The 21,060-nt window shown below is 34.2% G+C and overlaps 1 protein-coding gene across 1 annotated transcript in view; it reads right to left on the reverse strand.

The window, feature by feature from the left end:
• The window catches only part of ZGRF1 (zinc finger GRF-type containing 1), a 139,689-nt gene that overhangs the window by 64,602 nt on the left and 54,027 nt on the right, over positions 1-21,060 (reverse strand). Inside the window, exons 7-9 of the mRNA XM_037830485.1 lie at positions 15,096-15,172; positions 6,440-6,523; positions 4,588-4,773 (exon numbers count right to left, since the gene is read on the reverse strand). Coding sequence (XP_037686413.1) covers positions 4,588-4,773; positions 6,440-6,523; positions 15,096-15,172 — 347 coding nt within the window. The remainder of the gene's footprint in view (positions 1-4,587; positions 4,774-6,439; positions 6,524-15,095; positions 15,173-21,060) is intronic.

The following is a 21,060-nucleotide window of genomic DNA, read 5'->3' on the forward strand; positions in this document are numbered from 1 at the left end:
GCGCGTGTGTGTGTGTGTATGTGTGTCCAAGGAGCTGAATTTTTTTTATAGATTTTAAATTATAAAACATTTCATACATGCAAAATATATTGTGACTATGTTTTCATAAAGTCACCTTCATCAAAATAAAACCTATGTCAACATTTTAAAAAAAGCCATTTACATAGCAACTAAAAGAATCAAATATCTAGGAATAAATCTAGGGCAGGGAAGTAAAGAACTTGAACAGAGAACACTACGAAACATTGCTAAAAGAAATCAAAGAAGACCTACGTAAATGGAAGGATAGTCCATATTCATGGACTGGAAGACTAAATATTCTTAAGATGTCAAGTATACCCAAAACAATTATGGACCCAACGCAATCCCAATCAAAATTCCAGCAGCCTTCTTTGCAGAACTGGAAAGCCAATCATCAAATTTACATGGGAATTTAAGGGGCCCCGAATAGCAAAAGCCATCTTGAAAATGAACAAAGTTGAAAGACTCACTCTTCCTGAAAGTAAAACTTAATAAGTAGCAGGATATAAGATTAATGCACATAAGTCAGTAATTTTCCTATACACTAGAAATGACCTAACTGAAGAGACACTTAAAAAAGATTCCATTCTCAATAGCAACTAAAAAAATCAAGTACCTAGGAATAAACTTAACCAAAGATGTAAAGACCTACACATAGAAAATTACATAACTTTACTAAAAGAAATAGAAGGGGACTTACTTATAAGATGGAAAAATATTCCGTGTTCAAGGATAGGAAGGCTAAATGTCATTAAGATGTCAATTCTACCTAAACTCATCTACAGATTCAATGCAATTCCAATCAAAATTCCAACAACCTACTCCGCAGACTTGGAAAAGCTAGCTAGTTATCAAATTTATTTGGAAGGGAAAGATGTTTCGAATTGCTAAAAACATTCTAAAAAAGAAATACGAAAATCCATGTTAACATTTTAAAAAGAACCCATTTACATAGCAACTTTACATACCCATTTTCATAGTCATTTACAGAGCAACATTTACATAGCCTTACACTCCATGACTTTGAAGCTTCTTACTACAAAGCCACAAAACAGCATGGTACTGGCACAAAGGCAGACATATTGATCAATGGAATCAAAGTGAGAATTTGGAGATATACCCCCAGATCTATGGTCGACTGATCTTTGATAAGTCCCCCAAACCCACTGAACTGGGACGTAACAGTCTATTCAACAAATGAGGCTGGGAGAGCTGGATAACTATATCCAAAGAATGAAAGAAGACCCCTACCTCACACCCTACACAAAAATTAACTCAAAATGGATTAAAGACCTTGATGTAAGAGGCAGTACCATAAAACTCCTAGAAGAACAACAAAAGAGCAACAAAAGAAAAAATAGATAAACAGGAACTCCTCAAAATTAAAAGCTTCTGTCCCTCAAGGGAATTTGTCAAAAAGGTGAAGAGGAAGCCAACTTAATGGGAAAAAAATATTTGGAAGCCATATATCTGACAAAAGACTGATATGTTACATATACAAAGAAATCCTACAACTCAACGACAGTAGTACAAACAGCCCAATTATAAAATGGGTAAAAGATATGAAAAGATAGTTCTCTGAAGAGGAAATACAAATGGACAAAAAACACATGAAAAAATGTTCATGTTCACTAGTTATGAGAGAGATGCAAATTAAGACCACAAGGAGACATCATCTCACACCAATTAGATTGGCTGCCATTAAACAAACAGGAAGCTACAAATACTGGACAGGATGTGGAGAAACTGGAACTCTTATTCGTTGCTGGTGGGACTTATAATGGTACAGCCACTCTAGAAGCCAGTCTGGTGGTCCCTTAGGAAACTAGATATAGAGGCTACCCTTTGATTCAGCAATTTCACTTTGCGGTATATACCCGGAAGATCTGAAAGCAGTGACACAAACAGATATTTGCGCACCAATGGTCACAGCAGCAATATTCACAATTGCCAAGAGAAGGAAACAATCCAAATGTCTTTCAACAGATGAGTGGATAAACAAAATGTGGTGTATACACATGATGGAATTATACACAACAATAAGAAGGAGCGAAGTCATGAAATATATGACAACATGGATGAACCTTGAAGACATAATGCTGAGTGAAATAAGCAAGGCACAAAAAGAGAGATACTGTATGTTACCACTAATGTGAACTCTGTGAAAAATGTAAAATAAATGGTTTATATTGTAGAATGTAGGGGACCTAGGGATAGATAGCAAATAGTGAAGAGGGAATGATAATCTAATAAGAACAGGTAAGTCACGGAGGGTAAACTTAATGTTATGGGAATGGCTTAGGAACAACTATGGTTTGTTAACTTCTGGGAGTATGGTAGGGACAAGTTCGCAGAAATGTAGTTATTTTAGGTTATTTGTTTTTCTTATTCCTTTGTTGGGTTATAGTTTTTTTATTTTCTTGGGGTAGGGTAGGAACATGTTGGAAGCAATGGAGTTATTTTAGGTTATTTGTTTTTTCTTATTCCTTTTTTTGTTTTGTTTGAAATGTTTTCTTATTGTTTTTTTAATTTTTTGATAAAGTTAAAAAAACAATGAATGAGTGTGAAAAAAAGCAAATGAACAATGGGGGAGGAGGGGAATAGAATGTTTTGGATGTTCTTTTTTATTCTAATTTTCACTTTAATTTTTGGAGTGATGAAAATATTCAAAGACTGACTGTGGTGATGAATGCACAACTATATGATGATACCATGAACAACTGATTATACACTTTGAAGGAGTGTGTTATGTGAATATATCTCAATAAAATTGCATTTTATATATATATTTTTTTCTTTTTTCTTTTTTTTTTCTTGTTTAAAAGCCTCTGTACCTAAAAGGAATTTGTCAAATAGGTGAAGAGGCAGCCAACTCAATGGGAGAAAATATTTGGAAACCATGTATCTGATAAAAGACTGATATTTTGCATACATAAAGAAATTCTACAACTCAATCACAATAGAACAAACAATCCAATTATAAAATGAGCAAGAGATATGAAAAGACAGTTCTCTGAAGAGGAAATACAAATGACTAAAAAACACATGAAAAAATGTTCATGTTAACTAGTTATTAGGGAGATTCAAATTAAGACTACAATAAGATATCACCTCACACCAATTAGAATGGCTGCCATTAAACAAATAGGAAATACAAATGCTGGAGAAGATGTGGAGAAATTGGAACTCTCATTCATTGCTGGTGGGACTGTATAATGGTACAGCCACTCTGGAAGACAATCTGGCAGTTCCTCAGAAAACTAGTTACCCTTCAATCCAGCAATTTCACTTCTTGGTATATACCCAGATCTGAAAGCAGTGACATGAACAGATATTTGCACAATGATAGCGACATTATTCACAGTTGCCCAGAGATGGAAACAATCCAAATGTCTTTCAAAAGATGACTGGGTAAACAAAATGTGGTATATACACACGATGGAATACTACGCAGCAGTAAGAAGGAACGAGGCTGTGAAACATATGGCAACATGGATGAACCTTGAAGACATAATGCTGAGTGAAATAAGCCAGGCACAAAAAAGAGATATTGTATGTTACCACCAATGTGAACTCTGTGAAAAATGGAAAATAGATATTTTATTTTGTAGAATGTAGGGGACCTAGAGATAGACAGCAACTAGTGAAGGGGTAACGATAATCTAATCATAACAGATAAGATATGGAGTGTAATCTTAATGTTATGGGGAGGCTCAGGAATGACTGTGATTTGTTAATTTTTTGGGGGTATGGTTGAAACATGTTGGAAGCAATGTAGTTATTTTAGTTTATTTGTTTTTCTGATTCCTTTGTGTTGTTTTAATTTTTTTAATTTTTTGATAAAGTGTATAAACTTATTACAAAGCCACAGTAGTCAAAATGGCATGGTGTTAGCACAAGAACATCAACTGAGAGTTTGAAATAAAACCTTACCTCTATGAGCAATTGATTTTTCACAAGATTGCCAAGTCCACCAAAGTAGGAAAGAATAGTATCTTCATCAAATATACTGGGAAACTGGGTAGTCATATGCAAAAGAATGAAAAGGGACCCCTACCTCACACTGTATATACAAATCAACTCAAAATGGATCAAAAACCTAAATATAAGAACCAGAACTATAAAACTAGAAGAAAACAAAGGGAAGCATCTTTGGAACACTGTGTTAGGCAATGGTTTGTTTCTTAGACTATCCTCAAAGCACAAACAACAAAAGAAAAAATACATAAATGGGGTCTCAGGAATTATTAGAAGAAAAAAAATCTACTAGCTGATAAACAGATGAGTATTTTCTATATGTAATTTGCCTATCTGCTCATGTCATGAATTCCTAGTCTCTTCTGAAAAGAAAAGGTATCCTTTTAATTCCTGATCTAAAAGAGATAATACTTCAAATAAAATATTTTTCTTATTGCATTTGATTTCATTCCATTTCTTATTAATTATTGAACTCCTTTTTAACTTTATAACTGTATAATGATTTCACTAATTATATTCTCTATATTACAAAATTTGATATTGACATAAAGAAATGATACAGCAAGATGCAACAATAAGAATATTTACCTGTAAGAAGTCAATCTGCCTACAAATGCCAGGCAATTTAGATGTCAATAAACAAATGTCTGTTGTGGAGTTTTCACACTTATTGCTTTCTGGAAACTGACTGTACCCTGGCTGTGAGCTGTGTCCTCTGATCATCACACCACTAGTAGCTGATCCTTTCACTTGGTGCCCTTGAAACTCAACAGGCTACAGGTAAATTATTAAAAATGAGAATGCTGTAAGTATATAAGTATGTATGTATATATTTATAATGTGTTTATAGAAAATAATACATAATTCAGCTATTAAATATTATCTCATATACATAATTACCAAGGGGATAATGCTGAAAACCAGGAAATGTTCCTATTATCCTAAAACTTATTCTAGGAGTAACTAATTTAAAGTGCACTGATCTAATTGCATCAAAGTTCAACATTAATAAGTACAAATTTTTTTATTATGAACATAAGGATGCATAAAGTAATAATGGGCTAATCAAGCCAGAAAGACTTAATTTTTCCCTTCTCTAAGTTTTCAATCTACTTCTTATACAGACTTTCTTTTGTAGGCTTATTACATTGTACTTCAATTAAGTCTCTTTTTTTCTGTATATTCACTGTACTATAAGCTCATTGAATGCAGAGACCTTTTTGTTTCATCTAAGTATTACCTGCTTATAACACAGTGCTTTGCTTCCTATAGGAAGCAATCAATAAATATCAGATTATAGGAAGGGAAGAAAGGGAGGTAATGCAGGAAATGTTTTCCTTCCCCTAAGAGTTCTGCAAAATATCAGGCTTAATGCAAGATGGATGGTGGACTCCCTATCTCCCAGTGTAAGACCTGATATCCTATTGCATTGAAAGAAAAAGCTGTAAGAGTATGACTGCAGTGCAGACATGACCTTGAAGAGGTTCTTGCATCCCCTCAGACTTGGTCTGCTTTCAAGTTTGAATGGTTTTCTCTGCTGCCCCCTTGAGGATTCTAGGATTTTTTCTCCACACTAGGTGACAAAGCATACCCAAAATGTGGAAAAATAAGATGGGTAATTCAGCCAAAGGAATGTACATAAAGGATTAATTTGTTTCCAACTGATGAACTACCAAAATTACAATAATATATAATCTGAATATACTCTTATGCATACTCTAAATAACACATTTGTGATTCTAAATCACACATTTGAAAAAAAGTGAAACCCAAAATGATCCTTATATGAGACTTTTATTGAAAATATTCTTCTGGATTTAAAAACATACATATTTCAGAAAGAAATTTCTCAAAATTCTCAACTGTTAAAGACTGCATATTTCTGATTGATAGGGAATACACATTTCCCACCAGCAAACAGGTGCCTTATGTTCTGCGCTGCTATATAGATCTCTTCCAGTGATCTGCTGAACTTTGGTAGTGATCACAATGTGAAAAAACGACCCATCTGTGTGCTATTGTTTCTATCACTTTTTGAGGTGAAAAAGGTAGTACTACTTAGAGCTTGAGATTACACGTTCTTTTATATATTCAGTCAGAAGTAGAAGTGGTGAGCAGACTATATAAGTTAGACTACGAAGGCATTCATTTTGTTCTTCACGAAACATTCATAAATTGTACTTTACATAGCTTTGTGTCCACCCTTGTATATCTATTTATGGATACCACATATATTGCATTATTAGTTCATCATTAGTAGAGGGAAGGCGCAAGAACAAAAAAAAGGGGATAAGAGTCATTAAAGAGTTTCTCTTGTTCTGAAAATCAGGGTAATTCATTATGTTCACTAAACTTCTGTCTATGAAAACTCAGATATTTGTGGAGAAAATGGCAGGAAAACAAACGGTTTAGAAAAATCAATATTCTTCAGAAATTTTACCTTAGGGATGCAGGTTTTTCTCTCTATTTGCTCAGGAGTAACAGCTAGAAAAGTATTCTCTTCTTCACTCCCCAAGGAAAAGAACTAGAATAAAATATCAAAAAATGTGTTAGGCAGGATATTTTCAGAGGAGGTTTGGGAGTTTGATGGGAAAATACTCCCAAAATATAAAGTTAAGTTTGCCTTTTGAAAGAATACTTAAGGCCATCTCCACCTTGCTTCTCTCTGTATCTACACATGGCAAAGGAGTGCTCTAGCAGATAAAGTACTATGCTAATTTTTAAAACTCAGCATATCAGAAAACTCTGATTCTAAAATTTTGACTGAATCTTTTAATCAGTAGATAAAATTGATGGGTATATAATAACACACTCATCAAACCTAATACATAAATTTAGAGCATTTAATTTAAAAATTATTATGAAATTCAAGGAAGAAAAACTGTAAGCCAAGTAACAGTCTATTTACATCTTTTTAGCAATCATAAAACATAAGATATGGATAACTGCAACTAGTCATTTTTAGTTTATCAAGTAACTATATAAAATTTTCATGATTTTTTTAAAATGAATTAAATAGGCTTAAAAAATGATTCAACTATAGAAGCAATTTTTTATATACATTTAAGAAATATGGAGATTGCCAGGTCATACTGGTAATTCTATACTTAACTTTCTGGGGAACCACCAAACTGTCTTCCACAGTGGCTGCACTTTACATTTCTACCAACGATGAATGACTGTTCCTATTTCTCCCCATCCTCCCCAACAGTTGTAATGTTTTGTTTTGTTTAATAGGAGTTATTCTAGTGGTGAGAAATAGAATTTCATTGTGGTTTTGATTTACATTTCCAAAATGGCTAATGATGAGGAATATCTTTTCTTGTGCTTTTTGGTCATATGTATAACTTTGGAGAAATGTCTGTTCAGGTCTTTTGCACATTTTTAAATTGTTTGTCTATTGTTGAGTTGTAGATTTTCTTTATTTATCTGGATATTAAATCTTTACCTGGTATGTGGTTACCAAATATTTTCTCAGGTTGTTGTTTTACTTTTGTGATAAAGTATTTTGAGGCACAAAAGTTTTTATTATTGATGAGGCCCATTTGTCTACTTGTGCTCTAGGTGAGAAATCTAAGGAACCATTGCCTAACACAAGGTCCCGAAGACGCTTCCGTATGTTTTCTTCTAGGAGTTTCATAGTTCTGGCTCCTATATTTAGGTCTTTGATCTATTTTGAGACAATTTTGGTATATGGTATGAGGAAGACGACCACTTTCATTCTTTTGTGATGCACATTCAGTTTTCCTAGAACCCTCTGTTGTAGAAACTATTCTTTCCTGAATGAGTAGACTTGGCACCCCTGTCAAAACTCAATTGGCCATTTCAGTGGCTGAGAAATTCCAAAAGGAGCCAAGAGATCACTCTGGTGGGCACTCTTATGCACAATATAGATAACCCTTTTTAGGTTTTAATGAATTGGAATAGCTAGCAGTAAATACCTGAAACTATCAAACTATAACCCAGAACCCTTGAATCTTGAAGATGACTATACAACAATATAGCTCATGAGTGGTGACAATGTGATTGGGAAAGCCATGTGGATCACACTCCCCTTTGTCCAGCATATGGATGGATGAGTAGGAAAATGGGGGCAAAAAAACACAAAAAACAAAAAACAAGAACTAAAGGAATAATGGGGGGGGACCATTTGAGTGTTCTGTTTTTACTGTTCTTTTTTTATTCTTGCTTTCACTTTTTCTGGTACAAGGAAAATGTAAAAAAAAAAAAGATCAGGGTGAAGAATGAACAACTATATGATGGTAATGTGTTCAATGGATTAGATACTTTGGATGAGTGTATGGTATGTGAATAAATCTTAATTAAAAAAAAAATCAATTGCCCATAAGTCTCCTCCTGAGTACCACCTTGTTGCTCAGATGTGGCCCTCTCTCTCTAGCTAAGCCAACTCCGCAGGTGAACTCACTGCCCTCCCCTCTATGTGGGATCTGACTCCCGGGGGGGTAAGTCTCCCTGGCAACGCAGGATATGACTCCCTGGGATGAATCTGGACCCGACATCACGGGGTTGAGAACATCTTCTTGACCAAAAGGGGGATGCGAAATGAAATGATATAAAGTTTCAGTGGCTGAGAGATTCCAAATGGAGTCCAGAGGTCACTCTGGTGGGCATTCTTATGCACTATTATAGATAACCCTTTTTAGGTTTTAATGCATTGGAATAGCTAGAAGTAAATGCCTGAAACTATCAAACTGCAACCCAGTAGCCTTGACCCTTGAAGACGATTGTATAGCAATGTAGCTTACAAGAGGTGACAGTGTGATTGTGAAAGCCTTATGGATCATACTTCCTTTATCCAGTGTATGGAAGGATGAGTAGAAAAATGGGGACAAAAAACTAAATGAAAAATAGGTGGGAAGTGGGTGTGTTTTGGGTGTTCTTCTTAACTTTTATTTTTTATTCTTATTTTCACTTTTTCTGGTACAAATAAAATGTTCAAACAATAGATTGGGGTGATGAGTGCACAACTATATGATGGTACGGTGAACAACTGATTATACACTTTGGATGACTGTATGGTATGTGAATGTATCTCAATAAAATTGAATTAAAAAAATCAACTGGCCATAGATGTGAGGGTTTATTTCTGAACTTCCAATTCAATTCCATTGGTCTATATGTTTGTCCTTGTAACAGTACCATGCTGTTTTGATTACTGCAGCTTTTTAATAAGTTTTAAGATTGGGAAGTATGTCCTCCAACTTTATTCTTCTTTGCGAAATGGCTATAGCTATGCTGGAATCTACAAATAGCTTTGGGTAGAACTGATATCTTAACAATATTTAGTCTTCCAATCCATGAATGCAGAATGTCTTTCCATATATTTAGGCCTTCTCTCATTTCTTTTAGCAATGTTTTGCAGTTTTCCATGTTCAAGTCCTTTATGTCCGTGGCTAGACTTATTCCTAGATATTTGATTCTTTTAGTTGCTATTGTAAATGGATTTTTCTTGATTTCATCTTCAGATTGTCACTACTACTGTATAGAAACTCTACTGATTTTTGCTTGTTCTACTTGTACCACACTACCTTGCTGAATTCATTTATTAGCTCTCGTAGCTTTGTTGTGCATTTTTCGGAATTTCTTATATATTAAGGTAACATCATCTGCAAATAGGGGAAGTTATATTTCTTCCTTTCCAATCTTAATTCCTTTTAACTCTTCCTCTTGCCTAACTGCTTTGGCTAGAATTTCCACTACAATGTTGAATAACAGTGGTGATAGAAGGCATCCTTGTCTTTTTCCTAATCTTAGAGGGAAGGCTTTCAATCTTTCACCCTTAAGTATGATATTAGCTGTGGGTTTTTCACATGCACCCTTTATCATGTTGAGGAAGTTTCCTTTTATTGCTAGTATTCTATGTATTTTTAATAAAGAAGGGTTTTTCTGCAACAATGGAGATGATGGTGATTTTTTTTTCCTTCATTTTGTCAATGTGGTATATTACATTAATTGATTTTCTTATGTTGAAACACCCTTGCATACCTGGGATAAATCCCACTTGATTATGATGTATAATTCTTTAAATATGCTGTTGGAATAAACTTGCTAGTGTTTCTTCAGGATTTTTGCATCTATATTTAAAAGGAAGATTGATATGTTATTTACTTTTTTTGCGGTATCTTTATCTGGTTTTGGTACGAGGATGATGTCAGCTTCAATGAATGAATCAGGGAGGGTTTCCTCCTCTTAAGTTTTTTGAAGGATTGATGTTAATTCTTCTTGGAATGTTTTGGAAAATTCACCTGTAAAGCCAACTGATCTGGGGCTTTTCTTTGTTAGGAGGTTTTTGATTACTAATTTGATCTCTTTACTAGATACTGAGTTGTTGACAACACAAGGTATTTCCTAATTTCCCTTGTGATTTCTTCTTTAACCTATTGGTTGTTTACAACTATGTCTTTTAATTTCCGCATTTGTGAATTTTCCATTTCTCCCTGTTAATGATTTCTAGTCTCATTCCATTCTGGTTGGAAAAGATGCATTGTATGATTTCAATATTTTTGAACTTACTGAGAAATGTTTTGTGAACTAATATCTGGTATATCCTGGAAAATGATCCACGTGCACTAGAGAAGAATGTGTATTCTGCTGCTGTTTGGTGAAGTGCTCTCTATATATCTGTTAGGTCTAGATGGTTTAGAATATTGTTACAGTCTGTTATTTCCTTATTGATCTTCTGTCTAGATATTTATCCGTTAATGAAAGCGGTGTATTAAAGTCTCCTACTATTAATGTAGAACCATCTGTTTCTCCCTTCAAGTATGTCAATATTTGCGTCATATATTTTGGGGCTCTGTTGTTAGATGCATATATATTTATAATTGTTATGTCTTCTTGTTGAATTGACTCCTTTATTAGTATATAGTGACCTTCTTTGTCCCTCATAACAGTTTTTTGCTTAAAGTATATCTTATCTGATCATAGTATAGATACACCAGCTCTCTTTTGGTTAGTACTTACATGGTATAAGTTTTTCCATTCTTTCATTTTCAGCCTACTTACGTCTTGGAATTTAAGGCATCTGTTATAGAGAGCATATAGCTGTATTGTGCTTTTTTAATCCATTGTACCAAGCTCTGCCTTCTAACTGAGAGTTTAGTCAATTTATATTTAAAGTAACTACTGATACTGCAGGCCTTTCTTCTGACATTTTGCTATTTAGTCTTTGCTATTTATACTTTTTCCCATTTATACTTTTTTGACCTTCAATTCTTCCTTTAATGCCTACTTTGATATTTATTTAATTTTTTTTTATTTTGTACCATATTGTTCTAGTTTGCTAAGGCTGCCGGAATGCAAAACACCAGAGATGGACCGGCTTTTATAAAAGGGGGTTTATTTGGTTACACAGTTACAGTCTTAAGGCCATAAAGTGTCCAAGGTAACACATCAGCAATTGGGTACCTTCACTGGAGGATGGCCAATGGCGTCCAGAAAACCTGTTAGTTGGGAAGGCACGTGGCTGGCGTCTGCTCCAAAGTTCTGGTTTCAAAATGGCTTTCTCCCAGGACGTTCCTCTCTAGGCTGCAGTTCCTCAAGAATGTCACTCTTAGTTGCACTTGGAATATTTGTACTCTCTCAGCTTCTCTGGAGCGAGTCTGCTTTCAACAGCCATCTTCAAACTGTCTCTCATCTGCAGCTCCTGTGCTTTCTTCAAAGTGTCCCTCTTGGCTGTAGCTCCTCTTCAAAACGTCACTCACAGCTGCACAGAGTTCCCTCTGCCCGTCAGCTCATTTATATGGTGCCACTGATCAAGGCCCACCCTGAATGGGTGGGGCCACACCTCCATGGAAATTATCCAATCAGAATTATCACCCACAGTTGGGTGGGGTGCATTTCCATGCAAACAACCTAATCCAAAGTTCCAACTTAATCCCCACTAATATGTCTGTCCCACAAGATTGCATCAAAAAATATGGCTGTTTCTGGGGGACATAATACATTCAAACTGGCACACATACTAAGTGACTTCTCATTTCTACCAGGAAATATTTATTATTTATTTTCCTTAGTGATTACCCATGGGGATAAATTTTAACATCTTAAATATACAAAATCATTTGTATTTGATACCAACTTAACTTTAATAGCATACACATATACTGTTTCTATACCCCTCCATTCCCCCATCCTTTTTTGTATTTGTTACAAATTATAACTTTGTACCTTGTATGCCCCAAACCATAGATTTATCATTACTTTTCATGCATTTACATTTTAGTACTTGTAAGAAGACTGGTGTTAATGTCAAAAAATAAAATATAATAGTACTTGTATTTATAATTATACAAATGGTTCCTTTTACTGTGGGCCTTTATTCCTTTATACTCCTTTGATCCACTGTCTAGTGTCCTTTCCTTTCAGTCTGAAAATTTCCACTTAGCATTGCTTGTAGGGGAAGTCTAGTGGTGATGAACTCCCTCAGCTTTTGTTTAACTGGGAATATCTTAATCTCTCCCTCTTTGTTTGAAAGAAAATCTTGCTAGATATAAAATTCTTGGTTGGCAATTGTTTCCTCTCAGTGTTTCAACCCACAGACTCCTTACCTACAAGTGGGATTCCACTGTACATACCATGTTGCTTTTCTCTTTCAACTTTCAGAACTCTCTCTGTCTTTTGCATTTGATAATTCGATTAGCATGTGTCTGGATGTTTTTGTTTCTAGACTGCTCAAGTACATATCATGAAATGGTTTTGCTTAGATAATGGGAATTTATTTGCTCACTGTTTTGAAGCCAGGAAAATGTCCAAATTACTGCATCATCAAGGTGATGCTTACTTCCCAAAGACTGGCATTCTGGGGCTGGCTGCTGGTGAGCTTTGGTTTTTCTGTCACATGGAAAGGCAAACTGTGGTCTCTCCTGGTCTCTTCCTTACCTTCTGGGTTCTGTTTTAGCTTCTTGCTTCCTGTGGCTTTCTCTTTCTCTGCTGAATTTCATTCCGTTTATAAAGGACTCCAGTAGTAGCATTAAGATCCTTCCTGATTGAAGTGGGTTACACCTTAACTTAAGTAGTCTCATCAAAAAGGCCTACTTACTATGGTGTTTTAGTTTCCTAGGCTGCTCAAGCAAATACCATGAAATGGTTTGGCATAAACAATGGCAATTTATTTTCTCACAGTTTTCAGGTCAGGTAAATGTCAAATCAAGGCATCATCAAGGCAATGCTTTCTCCTCAAAAGACTGTGGCATACCAGGGCTGGCTACCAGTGATCCTTCGTTCCTTGTCACATGGCAAAGCACCTGACAGCATCTCCTGGTCTCTCCCTTCTCTTGGCTCTGTTGAATTTCAGTCTCTGGCTGTTTCTTGCTCTCATGTCTGAATTCATTCTGCTTATAAAGGATTCCAGTAATATGACTAAGGCCTCTCTTGACTGGGCTGGGCCAGACACATCTTAACTGAAGTAAACTTATTTTGTTGCCTTTCTTTTCCCCCTTTTGGTCAAAAAGCATTCTCAATCCCTCAGTGCCAGGGTCAGGCTCATTCCCGGAATCCATGTCTCACTTTGCTAGGAAGGCTCCTTCATCTTGGGGGTCCTGGCGCATGTCGGGGGGGAGGGTGATGAGTTTATTTGCAGAGTTAGGCTTAGAGAGAGAAAGTCCACATCTGAGCAACAAAATAGGTTCTCTGGAGGTTAACTCCTAGGCATAATTACAGGTGAGCTTAGCCTCCTCTCTACAGCCATTAGTTTCACCTGAGCAAACTTCAATATCGAGGGCTTGACTTATAAAGTAGGGGTTCCTAAGTTCACATAGCATACGTTACATCCATGATAATCTATCCATATCTCACATTATCATCACTTAATTGTACAATCCTCATCACTCTCCATTTTAAACAATTCTCATGACACAAAACATCTCATAGCTCTTGTCAGCCCTTAATTATCTGTCCCTAGTATTTCTATAATACTAGTACGGTATTTCTATTAATTATAGGAATTATATATATAAAAATGTAGATTTTTCCCATTTACCCTTCTGTTGTCAACTCTCTGTGCTAGTGTCATACCTTAGAAGTATATCATGCAAAATCCTGTCTATATTTTTGGTGCTGATGTGTGGGAAACATGCATTTAAACAAACCAGAGCACTTTTTAATGATGTGAAAAAGTATAATATGGTATTAAGGGAAAGGATATAAAACTATACATATCAGTCTGTATTTTTAAAAATAAGCAAAGAAAAAGTTATTTTTTCCATCTTGTTTCTGTATTTGAAAAAGAAAGAAAATGATTATTGAAGGAAAGAAATGATGAAAGATGGAATAAAATGCAAAATAGAGGTAAATTAAACACCTCACTTTCTTTTTTCTTCCATACATGTCTGCTAGAAAGAGCAGTGCCACATAATGAAAGATTTCTCCCTCCAAAAATGCCAATAACACCCCTATTGAGAAATACTAATCAATGACTTAGTCCAGAATTTCAATATACCCTAATTAGCATGCTACTTTTTAACATTACTGTTGTGTTTCCCAAACTATACCAAGGTATCTTGGGGTACTACCATGAACTCACAGGTCTCTGTTTTAAATTTTAGGGAAAAACATTACTTATTGGATAGTAAATTAACTACTAACTCAAGGTACTTCAGCTTTGAAGTCAAATATTGCTAAATTTCTTTCAAAGACAACCTCTTTTTGTAAAGTTGAGTTTTTTGAGATTGCTATGATAAAAAGCAATTGCCATGCAAAAATCAAAATGGAACAAGTTGTGGGATGGTAATGTCTAGTTTCTTCCATGGTTAGAGAAGTTGTGCAACACTCAACAGGTATAGTTCATTAAGTTACTGTGTTTATGTAAAAATAAAATGCTTGCTAAGTTATTAGCACATAAATACTTATTAAGTTGTTTAATACCACTAACTACTTGGTAAATGCAGTGATTAGGTATTTCTTTTGGCCCAGGGATGCCATGAAAAAATTACTGAGATACATGCAGGGCCATGAATTGAGAGCTTGGAAACTCTATACTATACTATACTTGGAAACTCTATACTATAATCCTATTACAAATTACAGAACATTCCATATCAAAATAAAAGAATATATTCATAGAAAAAAATAAGTACCTTTTGAGGAGAATCCTGGTTCTGATGTGGAGACTTTGAAATGGCTTGTGAAGCTATTATAGTAAATGGTTTTCCAGCTATAATGGATAAAATCAAATGATCTTAATCACCATGCATTTATTAGTGCTCTAATAATTTTTTAACTTATTTCTAAAACCAAAAGGAATGAGGAATAAAACTTAAATTTTAAGATGAGGCAAAAATTTGATAATTGTTAAATCTGGATTATAAATATATGGAGATTCATCATGTTATTCTCTGTATTTAGAACATTTTCATGATAAGACATTTTAAAAATTTAGAATGAAAACATCTTTTTCAGTTACTTTCTAAGTCAACAATAGAAATGTTTGATTTTCTCTTTTCAAACTAATTGGGAAATAAATAATACTGAGAAAATAGCTAATAACTATACTAAAAATGTTAAATATGAGATATTGAACAACTGCTAGAAGCAAGAAAGCCAAGACCACCATTACACTGCTGACATGTGCAACCACAGAAAAGGAAAAAAGCACTTAAATGCTATTTCTGATTTTACCTTAAGCACATATGACTATGGTTTGTTAAAAGAATTTATATTCATTCATTAAACAATTATTTCCTAAGCACAATGTGCCAGAAAGGGAGTAACAGCATTCAACAATACACACAAGATTCCTTGAAAAAGGTGATCAGGAAAGCGCTCTCACTGGAAGCAACATTGAAGTTGAGAACTGGAGGAGGAGAAAGAAAAAAACATTATGCCCGGTGTAAAAGTGCTTAGACAAAAGGCAGAACAAGGAGAAAGACTCTGAGGCAGAAAAGTTGGCAAGCCTGCAGAATGGAAATAGAGTAGCTAGGTCATACTACCTTACTGAGTATCCTTTTATAAAACAGGATTTTTTTCTTAACAGAAACAGTACATATCCAATAATGTCAATTACTTCTAAAGTGACATGAAGATTATAATTTAAAGTGATTATCATTATAAGAAAATCATAGCTGTACCTTGTGCAAACTTTATTTTAGGCAATTTTTATTTCTGGTTTCATCATTTTCCTATTAACATTCATAATAAATTAAATAAAAATAAGTGGATTTTGGAGCTATTTTTATTTCTAAAATGAGCTTTAAAAAGGCACTGGATGAAAATTGATATTTTTCCTTTACTTCATTCACTTCAGAATAAAATTCTCAATTAGCATTTTCTAGGTTATAGTCAATCATCTCAAAAAACCTTAGTATACTCCAGAAGACTTTTTAAAAACTTTCATATATTCTAAAAGTGGTGAAATTAATCCTGATTTTGTATTAAACTCCTTGAAATTATTTGTTATATTCCAATAAATAGACTCAAGTTTCTCAAACTGTCTCAAGAAAAAAACTTAATCCTCTTTAGAGACACTTCTTCATATCAGGAAACAAATTCTTTTTTCCAACTAAGAGAGAAAAGAGTAACTTGTACAAAACTTCTTTCCCCATATTAAGTTCTATGATTCCTAAATCCTCATATTAGAAATTTATATTCTTATATGGTATTGTATAATTATATCTAGCCATTATTTTTCACTGAAGCTTTTTCATTGATTTTATTTTTTTTGTAAACAAACATACTCTATCAAAGCTACATTTCAAAGAAACATTTTAGTAGATACAATAATATATTCATGTTTTTATCAGAAATCCCTTGAAATATCAAATAGGAGCTCAATATTAACTGTTCTTGGAAAATATCATAAAATAAATTGTTCATTCACATTCATATGTGTATAATATTGACATCCTTAAAAACACAATGCTGTTGGAAAATAACAAAAGCAAGAACAAAAGACCAATGAAATAATGAAAGAAAATATTGTAGTGTATATCATAGATAAGGGGTTAACATCTCTAACAGAAAAATAATTATTACAAATCAAGGGTAATAAAAAGACAAAATAGCTATTTAAAAAAAAAGAAAAAAGGACAGTTCATGAAAAAAGATATACAAATGATGCTTAAACATGAAAAGATACTCAATTTCACCTGTAGTAAGAGAAATACAAATTAAAAGTACATTGAAATATCATTTCTCACATATCAGATTGGGAAAAATTCAAATGCTTGGTGACACTACTGGCAAGGCTGCAGAGAAAAAGACACTCTTATACATTGTGATGGTGGGAATTTGAAATGATATAACTCCTTTGGAAGGGAATTTGGCAATACCTAATAGAACTACACTTCTATTTATCCATTTACCAGCAATCCAACTTCTAGCAATTTACCCTGAAGATACACCTCTCCCAATATGAAAAAAACAAGCAAGCAAGCAATGTATACACATACATACACATTCATACAAAAGAATATATAATATTTACTGTCATATTATCAGTAACAGCAAAATCTTTGAAACAACCTAAATACCATTTTAAAATGTTCATTCATGAATTATAGCAAATGTACCACACTAATACAAGGTGGCAATAATAGGGTGGTATGGGAAAAAAAATACACCATAATGTAAACTATGGACTATAGTTAATATTACAATGATAATATTCTTTCATCATTTGTAAGAAAGGTACCACACTAATGCAAAATATTAATAATGGGGGAGTGGTATATAAGAATGCTGTATTTTTTACATGATTTTTCTGTAAACCTACAACTGCTTTAATTAAATTTGTGTGTGTGTGTGTAGCCCGCAAAGTCTGGTTCCCAGACTAGCTCACTAGCACCAGTGATTCCTAACATGTTTCCAGCTGACATACTCTTCAGTGATAGCTGTTTGGTTATTTATTTATTCCTTTCATCACCACCCCTTTATCTTTTTTTTTAAATACATTTTTTACTGTGAAATCCAACATATATACAAAACAGTGATAACTTTCAAAGTACTATTCAACAAGTAGTTAGCAAATTTCAAATAATACCATGGGTCACAGTTCCACAACTTCAGCCACTTCCCCACTGTGATGTATAACATATATACAGAAAGGTGACAACCCTCAAAGTACGATTTAGCAAGTGGTCATATAGGCAATTTCAAAGAATGCTATGGGTTACTTTTCCACAGTTTCAGTTATTTCCTTACTGCGAAATACAAGATATATACAGAAAGGTGATAACCTTCAAAGTACAATCTAACGAATAGCCATACAGCACATCTCAAAGAATGCCATGGGTTACAGATCCACCATTTCAGTTATTTCTCTCTAGCCATTCCAGTACCTCAGCATCCAAAAAATATATATAAATGTTTATATAAAGATTCACTATTTGTAAAAACAAAAATTTTTAAATAATGGATAGATCTTCTAGACAGAAGATCAAGAAGGAAATAGAGACTTGAACAATATTAGAAACCAACTATACCTAACAGACACTATAGAATACGTCACCCAACAACAGACTACACATTCTTCTCAAGTACACATGGATCATTGTGTACCATGTTAGATCACAAAGCAACTCTCGATAAATTTAAAAATCATACAAACTGAAATAATACAAAGTATCTCTCTGATAACAATGGAATGAAGCTAGAAATCAATAACAAGAAAATTAACAAATAGGTGGAAATTTAAAAATAGACTCTTAATAACCAATAGGTCAAAGGAGAAATCACAAGGGAAAACAGGATATACCTTGAGATTAGTGAAAATGAAAACACAACGTACCAAACTTATGGGATACAGTGAAGGCAGTGCTGGGAGGGAAATTTATAGCTGTAAAATACTAATACTAAAAAAAAGAAAGGTCTCAAATCAGTAACTGATCTCACACATGAAGGAACTAGAAGAATAAATTAAACCCAAAGTGAGCAGAAAGAAACAGTAAAGATTAGAGCCAAGATAACTGAAATACAAAAATAGAAAAACAAAACAGAGAATGAATGAAACCAAAAGTTGATTCATTGCCAAGATCAATAAAATTGAGATACCTTTACATAGTCTAGGAAATAGAGGATGCAAATAAATAAAATCAGAAATGAAAGGGTCAATACTACCAACCTTACAGAAATAAAAAGTAATAGGAGGATACTATAAACAACCATACATCAGAAAATCCTATAACTTAAATGAAATGGATAAATTCCTAGACCACACAAATTACTTAAACAGACTCAATAGGAAACAGATAATTTCAACAAACCCATTATAAGTAAAGAGATTGAATCAGTAAGCTAAAACCACCCAACAAAGAAAACCCTAGGACCAGATGGCTTTACTGGTAAATTTTACCAAACATTCAAAGAAATGAACACCAAGCCAGCACCTCGCCGATCTCTTCTACCGGGAAGTTTGGAGCAGGCTGGAGCTCCCTTTGTGGGTCCATGGCCTTGTTCTAGCCAGGAAAGACTGACCTGGGACATACTCGTCAGCATGCGCCACATCTCAGTATTTGCCCTCCAAACAAAAGCAGCTTGAGACAACTAAAGGAATATAAGAAAAATTGAGGCAAACAGCCTAGAACAAAGACTTACCTGCTTTAAGTTCAGCAGTAGAATATCTGGAAGGGGAAGAGGTTCTGTCTCCTGGGAAGTAGAGGGGGCATTTAAACACCTGTAAACAGGTGAACTCCCAAGGGAAGCACAAGCCTAGGAGAAGACAGCAGTCCAGAAAAGACAGGGAGGACCATGCACTTTGCATTACCCTTGGGTTGACCTTCTTGATAGGAGGGCTTACACCCAAGATAATCTCCATCATATCAACAGCTGGTTACAAACTCAAGACACAAACATCTCAGAGAATAAATCCCAGAGTTAACATTTTAAAATATTAAAATGTACAGTGTGCAACAAAAGATTACAAGACAAACAAATAAAGACGACCATCCAAAAGAAGAGGATAAAAAACCAGAAAACATCAATGAAGAAGACCAGACTTTTTGGACATATCAGAAAAAAACTTAAAAAAAAAATGATTTTCAATATGCCCCAAAATGTGAAGGAAAACACAGAGCAAGAACTAAAGGCTAACATTAAAATAATGAACTAACAATATGAGAATCTCAGTAAAGAGAAGTTTTAAAAGGAACCAAACAGAACTCCTGGAATTGAAAACCAGGAGGGTTTCCCAGGAGGGTTTCAATAGCAGAATGGAGCTGACAGAAGAATCAGTGTATTTGAAGATAAGACAACTGAAATGAGTCAGGCTGCGGAACAGAATTAAAAAAGAATTATAAAAAGCAAAAATAGCGTAAAAGACCTCAGGGACACCATCAAGTCTATCAATATATGCATTGGTAAAATGAAAATGTATTATGGGAGAAAAAAGAAAAAGGGGCAGAATGAATATTCAAAGAAATAATGACAGAGAACCTCCCAAACTTAACAAAATACATGAATAGGTACATCCAAGAAGCCCAAAGACCATCAAACAGGATAAACTTGAAGAGAAGTGTGTCCCATCAGATACTGAGTGAACTGTCGAATGCAAAGGAAAAGGAGAGTGCTGAAAGCTGCAAGAGAAAAGCAACATGGAACATATACAAGGGAATACCAATGAGATTAAGTGCCAATTTCTCATCAGAAACCATGGAGGCAAAAAAGGCAGGGGGTAGCAATAACTAAAGTCCTGAAAGAAAATTATAATTGGTAACCAAGAATCTGGCAAGACTTTCTTTCAAAGATAAGGGAGAGATTAAGACACTTCCAGTTAAACAAAAGCTAAGGGACTTCATTACTCCTAGACCTGCCCTACAAGCAAAGCTAAAGAGAGTTCTTCAGACTGAAAGGAATAAACACTCGACAGTGGTTCAAAGGAGCATAAGGAAATAAAGACACCCAGTAAAGGTAACCATATGGGCAATTATAAATGCCAATACTATTGTATTGTATTTTTTGGTATATACTTTACTTTTTACTTCCTATAGATGCTAAAATGAAAATGCATAAAAAAATGGTGATATATCTGTGGTTTTGGATAATATTCAAAGATATAATTTGTAACAAATACAACAAAAAGTGGGGGGATGGAAAGGTATATGAAGTGTA

This window comes from Choloepus didactylus, chromosome 3 (genome assembly GCF_015220235.1).
Source record: "Choloepus didactylus isolate mChoDid1 chromosome 3, mChoDid1.pri, whole genome shotgun sequence".
NCBI lineage: Eukaryota > Metazoa > Chordata > Mammalia > Pilosa > Megalonychidae > Choloepus > Choloepus didactylus.